The sequence below is a fragment of the Neodiprion fabricii genome, chromosome 3 (assembly GCF_021155785.1).
Source record: "Neodiprion fabricii isolate iyNeoFabr1 chromosome 3, iyNeoFabr1.1, whole genome shotgun sequence".
NCBI lineage: Eukaryota > Metazoa > Arthropoda > Insecta > Hymenoptera > Diprionidae > Neodiprion > Neodiprion fabricii.
In genome coordinates, this window is record NC_060241.1 from 27274516 (window position 1) to 27287161 (window position 12646).

Sequence of the window (12646 nt, forward strand, 5' to 3'; positions counted from 1 at the left end):
CATTACAGTCACCGCGCGGTGGCGAAAGGGTGGCAGCTGGGTAATGTACCTGTGCCCGTGCCGCGTGCGATCCGTTGAGTATGCGTGACCGGCATTGTTTCCTGACCAACGGCTTCTTCAAACCGCGGACATGTCCCGATTCAATCTCGGAATCCCGGCATTGCAGTCAGGTACTCACGGAACTGTTGAAATCGTGGATTCGGCTGGACTTTATATCGCACCTAACGCCGTCGCTCGAATCAATCCCCACCCCCGAAAGTTTCTGCTCCTCTTGCTTGTCAATCCGTGCGTAATTGTTTGCGCGTGAAATTCGTTGAACAAGTTTACCGCCGCACCGCTACAGCGGCTACAGCGGCAGCAGCGGCATTGTAACTAGAGCGTGATATCAATCAAGTTATATAATTACGTGTATTATGCTTAGAGCGTGGGCTCTTTCACAGACACATGCACGCAAACACATATACGTCTACTGCAGTACTGTAGAAAATTGCTAATATGTCACCCGCACGTCCCATCACTCGAGTAATGGAACTTTCTCGTACACGATACAGGTGCAGTTTGTCACCATGAGAGAATTAAATCAGGCGAGACGCATCTGAGAGCTCGATCTTCGCCGAGCCACCCTGTATGGACCGAATTTAGAGCCTGCCCGATTATTGTTAGCCAACGTCGACGAAGAGTCGCGGAGCTTACGGTACGACATGAAGTTATTGTAAAGAACATTGACGCACGTTTTTCGCGCGAGCTGTCAGTTCGAATCATAGGTCAGACGGCGGCTGAAAATTTGCTGAATAATCTAACCCATTAGCCGAGATCCTGCAGCAGCTGGATAAGGAGGAGGAGAATCAGCAGCAGCAGCAGAAGCAAAGAGTAAGAGGTATACGGCACTTAATCCTGTCCAGGAGCAACAGAATCCGACGAGTATTATCCATGACGAATGACGTTGAAAAATAAAACTCTACACCCGTTCATTCATCGCGTCCCATTATGCTCTCGATGGTATATCGTTGACCCAATTGTTATACAATGAAATTCTTTCCCTCTCCTCCTCCACCTCGACTCTCTTTCGCTTCTCCTCTCGCCGCGAGTTTCTTCGGCGCCTTACTTATTATTCTACCGAATCATTTCAGTTCGGTATTCTCCAATCGTTAATCATGAGCCACGTGCCGGCGTTACCTCTTTCCACTTCCTTTCCTCGAGCTTCGAACTGAGCGAAAAATATGGCCACCGTGATGACGTCGGCGATTCAAGTGGCTCTTCATTCTCGCGGTGAAAATACTGCTGCACGTTGCTGCAGCCATTATTGCAGCCGCACCCTCGTTATAGGGCCAGTTTGCAGTTGTTATCGATGGATCCGTTGCCTGTGGCAGGCTGGCTCGAGCTGATCGCGAGTGTCAAAAATTACGGCTCGTTCGAGCTCCGCCTTAGTGACAGTTTCAATTGGAAATCAATTTGATGCACCGCCGATTTACATATTACACAGGCGTACGTTTGCGATGTCAATTTGCTTTTCACACGGTTAGCTGCTGTCACCCACGTCCCAATGGAGTCGCCGTTCGACCGGATGCAAACGGTCATTTACTGTATTTCAGCTTTCGTTACACACCGCCTAATCGATATTTTTCAACTCTTTACGGATGGACCACGGAATCGTATGCGTGTGCGTGTTTTTTTCTCCAGCAGAGAAATCACACTTTTCCGAACATTGTGTCGTTTTTAACATACATTTTGAAGTGCTTTACATATTATATTATATTGTACCGTACTTTTTTAAAATAAATATTATTCCGATATCAATCTTGTCATTTATTTATTCTCCATTCGTGCCCGATCAACCGATCAGTTTCACAATTTTCAGAAACTCATCGAAACTGTTGATCTTTCCTCGCATAATCAAGTAAGCTAATTTGTAAGCCGATTTCAACTTGTCGTAAATTATTATACATAAATATATCATTTCGAAATGTTGATTTGTTGAAAATTTTGATTGTTTGAATGTTACTAGAGCGTAAACGTATTTGAAATATCATTTATATGACATCATCAAAAATTGCGTTTGTATTATGCATGTAATCTATTCGTGTCTAACCGTTTCGATGAACGGATCGTTTTATCAACGGAAATGGTAAAAGCAGGAAAATTAAAAAAGGTGAAATAAACGTCGAAAACGATTAGAATCGGATATTTTTCCCGATTGATACTCAACGGGTTAAATCACGTCTGTGACTTAAGAAAATATTCAATCAATGCAGAGCGGAAGAGATTGAAGCGCTTCGGACTCTGCGTTCTTCAGTGGCTCATTAACAGCAATCTAGTTCTCCTATACATTAATCCATATACCGTATGTACATAATATATTCGTTAACGGGATTAACTAAACTTACCGGTTAAGGTTTAATAATATTGACAGGGAAGCATGCGTGTATCGGTAATAACCTATATCTTACAGCTACTAAAAACTACGTACGACAATCGTGGTAGTGTTAGCTTTAACCATGTGAGCAAGAGGGCCTTACACTGTTCTCTCTCTACACGTATACCTATGTATGTATATATATATATACACACACACGCATACCTTCATGCATGTATACAAATACATGCGTTTAGCAGGTTAAGCGTATAAATATACAGATATCGGTATACATATACGCTCTTACATATTTAAATATACATGTTCATATGTATATATATATTGTATAATATATTATATCGACGTGTGACGAATGAAACTAACCCTTATTACAGTGATTTTGTGTTTCGTGTTTTAATAAAAATTCGTTAATAAGTGTGTATATAATATAGACATATTCAACGGCGCGACAAGTCCCGCATTTATATATGTATATAATACACGGATTATATATGTATACATATTTATATCGATGCCCTGTATGTATAATATACGTTACTTAACTACGAGCAATAATATACCCTTTAAATCCTACATACCGATAAGGTATTTCGAGCACAAGGTTCAATCGACAAATTCACAGTAGACTTACCGCGATCGTATCGCGGTAAACAGCTAGTTAGGTATATCTATAACGGGGGGTTGGAGCACTCGCCCCTCTGCCCCGGGACGATAGATTCGACCGTTCCAGCGCGAGGCGAAGTGGAGGCAGGTGGATAGCGCGGAGGATACCTGCAGGTAGGTAGATACGCGCAATTCCGAGCGGAAGTCACGAGTCCGCGTAGTTGCACACCGCGGTACGCCACTTGATTTAAACATGCCGGTAGGGAGTTGCCATCGGGTATTCCTAAATCAGCTTCGGCTGGTATTCGCATACAAAACGACTCCGTTTTACCTTCCTTAACGGTGCAGCGCCGACGCAGAGAGCTCGCGCGATACACCGAAGATAACTCGACACCCTGGCGCAAAGTGCACTGCGTCGTCGGCTAATTGCGTGGCTGACGTCAAGTTTCTTGTGCGGATCATGCCGCGGCGTCGGATTTCCGCGGTACCGCAACGCACACCGGGGGTAACCCGAGTTGCCCTCAACTCCAACCGCGGTGCATTCTGTTGCTGCTCCGGGTGTGCAGGTGCTTCCAGTTTGCGGGTGGGTGTAACGTGCGGATGCGCTTTAGGTACTCTTAGCGATAGTTGTTTACATGTAACTCCTTGCAGGAACAGCAGCACGAACTTGAGCGCGAGTCGTACATCCCGGTGTACGTACGAGCAGACTTCCTGCCGCTCGAAGGTAACGTTTCGTACCGTATCGGTTTCATACACGGCGTAGGTTTATACGTAGGTATAATACCTTGGTAACTCGTTTGACGGTTGCCTCAATCTTCCTCAACCTCGGCTACCATTATCATATTCATTACCATTATTACCTCCGCGGCGCCGCGTTGTCACGCCTGCAGATTTACGTGTCCGATGTGGCGAATAAAAAGTCACGATTTAACGCGGCGGCCATATTAATGCTGTCGGTTCGACGAGCAAGCTCTGTCTGGCACGATGGTGAAATTTTTTATTTTTTTTTTTCCTACTCTAGGTGTTGAAAATTGAGATTTTTCTCGACGGTGTAAAATGTATGTAGGAAATTTTCTCGGTATCAACGGTCAAGAAAAGAAATAACGTATGAATTGCCGTTTCGGTCCTAATGGGAGGGCCTCTCCGCAAAAATTCAGTTACGTGAAACCGGCACCAGTGCCAAAAGTTAGGAAAACACATCGGGAGGCAAAGAAAGTCAAAGTGAACGACGAGTCGTCGTCAGGTTTGTTGAGAGAGAAAAATTTATTTGTCTGGTTCTTTAGGGATCATTCGATTAGAATGTGAAATACTTTTTTTGACCGTTGGCACCGAGAAAACTTCCTACATACCTATTATACCCATATATGTGTAATAACATGCAACGTCTTTTGGCGATTTCACTTAATTCTCAAATTAAACCGATGTTCGCGGGATATTCTAATTGCCGACGGATTTACCTTTGTCGCAATTCGCGTGATCGTCTTCCCCGGAGACCCTTTCGTACTTTGAGCGAAATTGTTGGGCGGTAAAATTTCCTTGCCATGGAAATCGCTGATTATACCACGATCCTTCGAGGCTGAATTCCCTTTGACTTCATCACCTGATCCTCCCTGAACCTTACGCTCGAAATACCCGACTCGCCGTACCGCGTGCGCTGCGTTACGCCGCGAACAAAACACGTAATACGCTGTACGTAGCGCCGCGTCACGCAATAACCGAGACTCAATACCTGCCATATATTAACAATAATAACAAATGGAACATACAAAAATTTCAAATTTCTGATACGCGAATCGCACATATCCTCTTAACCCTTTAAATATATATAAACCAATATAAAAAACCACATAAATTTATATCGTTCAACAATATATATCCCCCCCCCCCCACCTTAACCGCCCCTCGCTCTGACTAGTTACTGCGGTTTCGCTTCACCGACGCAACGGCGTTGGCAATTGCCGCACTGGCTGCGGCATAGGCGACGATTATAAATCTACAGCGACTATCTCAGCAGCGGATGAAGAAGCCCGAGGCAGAGTGCCGTGAGTGACGTCGTCGCGACGGCGGGACAACCATTTTCCGAAGTAACTGCAACAGATCAATAATCAAAGTTTAGCCCCGCAAGCACATCGGATAGGTTTACATGCAGATTAGATGGTACAGAGGTTGCGGTCGCGGGAACGAGGCGTTAACGTATAAGTGCAACCATATTCTCCGTACGGTCCTCGACTATAGATATAGGCGATGCGCTCGCAAATCTTGCCGAAGGCTGGCTAATGCATGTTAAATTACCTTTAGCGATAGGCGTGCCTGGCCGTAGGTAAAGGGCATGGCCGGCGTAGCAGGGCTTGCACTAAACGGAATTGGCGCCGGCCGCGAGAAGCATTAATGCGTTAATGCCTTGCTAACCGCGAATAACACGAGCCAACTTAGAAACCGCACAACGACATGATACCAACGGACTGTTTAAACTTTCTGACGTGTAATCGAATTTCCAATTAAATGGTCGCGGCCCGGCTCGCGTGTTTATTGAATAAGACGCAATTAGCCGGGATTCGCCAGACAGGTTACTCTGCTCAATTTGCGAAAGAGGGAGGGTGAGAGGGAGAGAGAATGAGAGAAGGATGCGGCGTCTCGGCTTCAGGGCCCGCGACCCGGACTACACGCAAACCGAAGAGACGCGGCTGAGCTTGCGGTGTACGTTTGCGTTAATGCGCAAGTTCTAATTACTTTATTAGTTCAAAGGGAAGAAACGAAATTGATCCTTACAAGCAGCCGCGCTCAGGTCCTTCCGAAAGCTTTCTACAATATATGTATAAACCGTGCGACACGCTACGGGGACCACGGATGGCGTTTCTTTGAGGAGCATGTTTCACCTGGGATTCAATTCAACCCGGCAACACTCTCATTTCGAAAGTGTAGAGAACGCGGGGAACGTATGAAAACGCAGATGCAGGGCATTCCAACTTTGACTCGAATGCGGGAATCTCGAGGATCCTGCAGCACGCAGTCGACATCTTCTTTGAGACGCAATGCTCGCGGTACGATGAAATCCCGCAAAGTTGAGACGTGACGGCGTCTCGATGCCATTGATTTTCGTAAAACTTGAGTTAGGATCGGTTAATTTATAAGACAATCACCTAGGACTGCACACACGCCGTATGCCTACAATGTGCGATGCGTGTAAAACTTATAATACGTCGGTCTATGCAGCACGTTATAGGTACGCGGCAATTGCAGCAATTGCCGGAAATTGGAATTTCGCCAGAGTTGCTATGCAAATGATTATATGGTATGTGGCTGCAGCGACCCCCGCGTTTCCTGCTCGCCCACCGAGCGACACAATTTCACTCAAAGATCACGTAAACTTGGTTTGAATATGAATAAGACCTCGAATAAGACTTCGAAGGTGCAGTTGGGCTGAGCTAAACATCCGCCGGGGGCTAACTTCGCTCCCATCCTTGTGGCAAGCGATGTGATTAGTACTGAAAATAATCAAATAGTACTTCAAACACGGTCCACGGTGGCCAGGTAAATATGACTCATCGGAATCAACGCGCCCCCTTCACGAGATTTCGCGTATAAATAAACACGTTCAAGTATTACAAGATGATACTTGTTACGGTTATATATTATACATTATACGTACAGGATTATGGGAATTTTGGGGAAGTAAAGAATCGCGGAAATAATTTCAACAAGGCGATAACAAGCGCCTTGCTCCCCCCGTACAGAAATATAAAATGATATTTTTGTATTCTCAGGTCAAAGAGACTTGCGGAATTAGATTAAAATATAATTCCGATAATTTGAAACTGACGTAATGACATGTATCTTACAACTTAAACGTACCTGCACGACTGTCATACTGAGCATGAATTTCACTCGTAAAAAATCGTATACCATACGTAATACCTTATAGAATAATTTATCGCGTACCGTGATTTCCCTTCATCGTTAAATCGCCGCGTCCTATTATCATTAAAGAGCTGTAACATTAAATAACAACGAGGACACTCCTCAATAGTTTTTCCAAGCAACGGCGTAGATCATTTTAATGTCCTGAAGGAAGTGATCAACTTGAGAGGTCAGGTCTATTTTAGTGTTGGGAGACTGAACCTCGCTGGACAAGCACGACATTAAGTAATTAAGACGATCGATCGGTAGGAAGCATGACCTGATGACTTTGTCAAAGGGATGGAAGGGTTAAGTGAAGCTTCGTTGAGTTGACTTTGAGTAATTTCGGAGACGCGATCGAGGCGATAGAGCTGGTGAATCGTGCGCGGCTTGAGTCTGCGATCCTCACATCAAGTAGTTCGAGTTCTCGGAAGCAAGTCCTCGAGAGAGCGTGGAAACGACTTGAAACATGTCGCGGGCATTATCCTAATTGTGCCTCTCGTAACTAGATTAAGAATTACGCCGAGGTAACGACGACGGGGGGATTGCGAAATGAGCTTTTCCCTGATCAGGCTTTTTCAGCAAGGTCACGGAAAACGCTGAAAAGGTTACTGGACCGGCATGGCTGCGCCGCGAGCAAAGCAAATTAAATTGGAGTGCGTGATGGCGAGGATTTTGTTGATGGGAAGGAGCGACCTCTTTTCACCGTCACCCTCTTCGGTAACCAGTAACCTGGATTATCGCCCGGTGTATAGGGGGAACTTTGCACCGAAGCTCAGCAGGGAAGGGTAGTTCAAGGACTGCTGCAGCCTGCAGGAACTACCTCAAAACTCATCGTCACTCAGTCAACAAAACACTCACCGGTCCAGACTCTTGGAGTCTGTGCTTGCGCCACATGCTTATGACTCGCATATCCCGCAAGGAATTCGATGGAAATCGTGTCACGCTTTGTAGGTACAAGCCTCGGCGTGATCCAACAAGTAGAAGGATCTTCAAATAATGGCGATTTCCGATTCGACGTACACGCCTATGTATGTACATAGGGACGCATCGGCAGACGTTGTCTCGTGAGTTGAAAGCGAATATATTTGAATTTTCAATCTCGACTAACTTAAGGAGGTACCCTGGTCGATTTCGACACTGACCTATATATCTTCCAATATCCACGTCTACGTATCTCAAACGCGAAAGAGGACTCAACGGCCCCGTGCTATACACGATTCTGAAGAAAAACACTCCAACGAATTTTCATTTGACGCAGAAATAATGAAATGGCACGAATTATACGAAACCGAAATAGTAAATTCGTAGAATTCATGCAATTTGATTAATTCTGCGTCGAATGAAAATGTGTTGGGAGTGATTTTGTTCAGAATTATGTATAAAATGGGGCTGTTGAGCCTTTTTTCGCGTTTGAGATAAGTGGACTTCGATATTTAGAGATATATACGATCACGTCAAAAATCGGAATACCGCACGCGAGTTTGCGTCGTTAGAAATATTTTGTCAATTGTGGTATTCGAAATACCACGTGCATCATTAACGAGATGTCATCTGTTATGAAAACGTAAATCTTAACTTTAACTGGATGATTTCCTTATTTTTACAGAACACGTGAGTAAAATCGAATTCTATTCGATTTCATAAAATATTAAACTAATATTTCAACTTCCTTTAAATTGCACAACAGTTTTCTTCGGGAAAATATCAACTCGCTCACTTCGGTTGACAAAGTCACTTGTCAAACGAACCATGCACATATAATTACGTTCTTTAACTGTAATCTTGATTTCGCAAGACAGGTAATTTTATTAAAAAAAAAAAAAATGAGTTTCAGAGTATTGAAAAAAGTTTCCTGTATTCTCCATCAGTTTGTTAATTATGCTACTCTATTGTTATAACACACTTGAAACAAGAAGAAACTTTGATGGTAACCAAGCACATGTTTTACGGTACCGAGTAAAAAGAAATTACTAATTTAGCACTATTACGTTGCATGTTCTATTCCTAAAATTGAACAGCACAGACACAGCGTGAACATATGTGAATTAATTGTCTCGCACAATATCATCCTCCATAATCGTACAAAGAATGCAAATTTCGCCGGGCATAGAAGGCAATACGCGTATACGATATGCATAATATTGTATAACGCGGATAGCATTCACCGGGACGGGTCATCGCACTTGCCGCTTTAATTTGTCGCATAAATCAGCAATGTAAGGGTTCCTTTGATGAGTTATAACCGTGTACATAGAGTTTTACGCGACGCACAGAGGCACGTTCTGCGCAATATATGCAACACTGACGTGCCCGTGCCGTGTGTGGAAATTATATGGGTACCTATGTATGCATACTTCCGAGCCCTACCACCACGTCAAACGGCCTGCAGGCTGCGGGTTAATAAACGAACCAGTAGGCCGAGATGGAGGCGAGGAATTGAGTGGGTGCGCGTATAAAAAACTCTGAATGTTAATTAGCGCCAGAGCCTGTCTTTGCCACGGAGAGAGTTTATCTTTATCTCTAATTCATCCCTCTCCTCTCGACGCTACAGCTTCCTTTTCTACCCGAATCTATGATCTGCCGCTGCATCTGCATGGCATTCACGTCGCACATTATGCTCGACCGAAGAGCTTATTCGCGTATCAGTTCACCCCTCGATGACTTTTCAGCTTCTGTTCGGATTTTCTCGTTTTCGAGAAGTTTATACCCGCTACTAGTACCTCAGCCGTTTATTCACGTTGCGTTCATCAGCGGATAAAATGCTCCAATTACTTCAATTATCTTTCTGCCCGTCTGCGAAATGACTAAATTTCACCAGTCACGCGAAACAGAGGTTTTCATAGTCGTCGTGATGTTTCGGGCCAAGAACAATTAAAAATAAGATCAGGCCTACAATTTGAACGGCAAAAATGATCAAACGCCCGATAATCATTGATCAATACAATTATCTTTCGCTAGAAAGGAATACTGTAAGAATATTCATTCCACAAGTAATTTTGTGGTGAACAGAATCCACGGATGAGCCAACGAACGTTGACTCTTATAGCAATAAAAAAAAATACTCAAGAAACATTACACGAACAAATGCCAGTCTCGTATTAAAAATTCTGTCGTCATAATTATATCATGTTCCATTCAATGTTTTACACCGAACGGTCCGCCATTTTGGAAACGAGTATAGCTGCAGTGACACGCCGGTCGTCGCGACGCTTCAGCGTTAAAAAGTATAGAGGGTGAAAAAGAAACGCAAATAATAATTATACGGGGGTTAGAATCGCGGAGTTGCGAGTAACGCGCTAATTATAAAGGATCGTGTGTTTACCTCTCTCGGGGATCGGCTCCCGCTGTCCTGGGCCGAGCTGCACTTCGCTCATCGACGTGTATACGGCCGGAATCTCAGCCAAGCATCGCAGGTTCAATTGACCGTTGACATAATGAGACGGAAGCAGTTTGAGGACCAGGCTTAGCTCGCTCCCTAAAAGCCCGGGGCTCGTGCCGAGATGCTGATGGCCATCGAAGTTCGAGTCGAACTTGCGCTGCTTCACGTTGGCTTGACCGACCTGTCGGATAAGTAAATATAAAGTGGAGATTAGCGGGCGGTGCAGAGGATATGCAAATCTTGTTATGAAAACTTCATTATACCTGATGGTATGCGCGAGTAGCCCTGGACAATTATATGAAGTACGCGAATTTGAATAAAGCCACGTTGCTGAGGAGAAAAAAAAAAAGAAAAAAAGTGAAGCTCTATTAAAACCGAATCAACTTTCCCGCGCGGTCTCAAACTTTTACGCCAAATTGCACACTTTACATTTCTTATTCTATTTTTACATGTATATCTACCGGTCCTCCCCCCCCCCCCCCCCCCGCCCCTCGCTCTCTATCCTTCATTATTTTTAATACCGAGAAAAATGAGACGGGAAGATACGATGTGTTTTTTAATTGTGTCCAAAATTATGTATGCCTGATTTAGGCAGAAGCTTTTTTTCTGTTATTGAATTTCGCTCGTCGGATTAATACGTCGAACGCGTAAGGATAATTAAAAGTTTTAATTGATTCGCCAATTTGACAAATAATTAGAATTTAAATAATCTTCTCTGGAATGCATAATTTTTCGTACACAACAACCCACACGCTCACACTTCAGCGGTGAATATAAATCCTCGGATTTTCACGGGGATCAAATCTTATTTTCATTGTTTAAAAAATGAACATACAACAGGGGCATTAACAATTCCCCTGGTCCACCTCGTTTCTCTCTCTCTCTCTCTCTCTCTGCGTGTGTGTATCACGAGTGCGTGAAGTGCTCAACGTATTTTGAATGGGTTCACATCCTATAAATACCAAATGTTCTCGGGAGCAGAGAGCGAGCACCGGAGGTGGGTAACAGCTGTTTTACAAGCCACCCCATAAAATAATTCCGCAAGGTATGGTAATGTATCTCGCGAGGTGAAAGGTGAAAGTAATTTCTGATAAGAAGACTAAGATGTGTTCCTCATTGCTATGCCGACTGGTTTACAATTACAAACTGGTCTTGATCTCGTTTCTCGCACCAGAGTTGAGGCTCAGAATTTTCTTCAGCCTCCGCAAGCATCGAGACGGATTAATCCAAAGTTGTGGAAACGTTCGTAAGGTGTATCGGAGTTTTTTATACCTGCGTATCAAACGACCCGTGAAGTAATGTAATTTCCCGACGTTTCTTCCGACAATTGTATCGAGAACGAGAGTCACGTGAGCGATATTCAAATAAAGTAATATGAGAAAAGCGAGGAATAATATCGGCGGTAGCGCGTGCTATGTACCCATATTTGAGTTCGATATGAGGGAATCGGTGCGGTGAAATTCAACGTCCCTTCAACACCTTGAGAACCAGTCAAGCCATATGGCGTCACAATTTGAATAATTTTTGCTATACTGATCCGATATGTTCTCGTGCCAATATCGGGATTCTGGCTGTGCAATTTATAATTCTGGAACTTGAATTTCATGCCCTTCTTTCACCTTCCGCATTGAAAATACATTGTGCAGCGATTACGAACGAATGACAAAGATTAGAAATACCATACAAAATGTATGAACTCCGGTAGAGAGAGTGATAGCGGTGATTTGAATCGAAACCGTAGAAGGGTGATTAAAAATTGGTACGATTATGTACAAAGATCGATTTTGTTTCGTTCAAAGCAAAACCCATCATCGTCCCGCCGTCGAACGAATAACCATTCGTTTCAATTCATTTTTATCGCAAAATCACTTTTTCCTGCGGGCGTGTAGATAAAGAGAAAAGGGGATCGTTGTTTCGGCGCCGGTCTCTGGGTGAAAATTTTTTGAAATTGAAATCGAAACGTACCAGCTAGAGTCGCGGACAAAGTGTTAAATTGACTCCATTCCGAGTCAGTGATCAACTAACGATGCTTTAATGTTGATTAGCATTAGCGTTAATTGAGTGTCTCGGGTGCTGCGTTCAAAGAGATGATTAATCAGGGGAAGCGACGGGGAAGCAGGGCGTTTTACGTTATTGGGATGTCTATGCTGATACTGTTATCAAGGGTTACAAAGCTGCGTGAATACCCGCCGTTCGAATTAACTACAATACAGTATAAATATACATATAGTAGCCTAGCTTTGGCTAGAATTGCCGGTAAAAGGGTTGCACGAACGGTTGTAAAATTTCACCGTGGTCGATGCAGAAGAGTAACTTTCCCGCGCCCGAAGCGCTCGAGCGTTTGATCAAACCGTGAGTATATAATACATTATATACATATATACGTATGT

The 12646-nt window shown here is 43.8% G+C and overlaps 1 protein-coding gene across 2 annotated transcripts in view; it reads right to left on the reverse strand.

Moving 5' to 3' along the window:
* Nucleotides 1-12646, reverse strand: part of LOC124179163 (cytadherence high molecular weight protein 2-like) — a 78777-nt gene that overhangs the window by 25024 nt on the left and 41107 nt on the right. For both annotated transcript variants that reach the window (XR_006869970.1, XM_046563330.1), the window contains exon 5: nucleotides 10200-10437. Coding sequence is in view for 1 of the 2 variants with exons in the window: in XM_046563330.1 (XP_046419286.1) it covers nucleotides 10200-10437 (238 nt within the window). In the remaining variant the exon portion in view is untranslated. The remainder of the gene's footprint in view (nucleotides 1-10199; nucleotides 10438-12646) is intronic.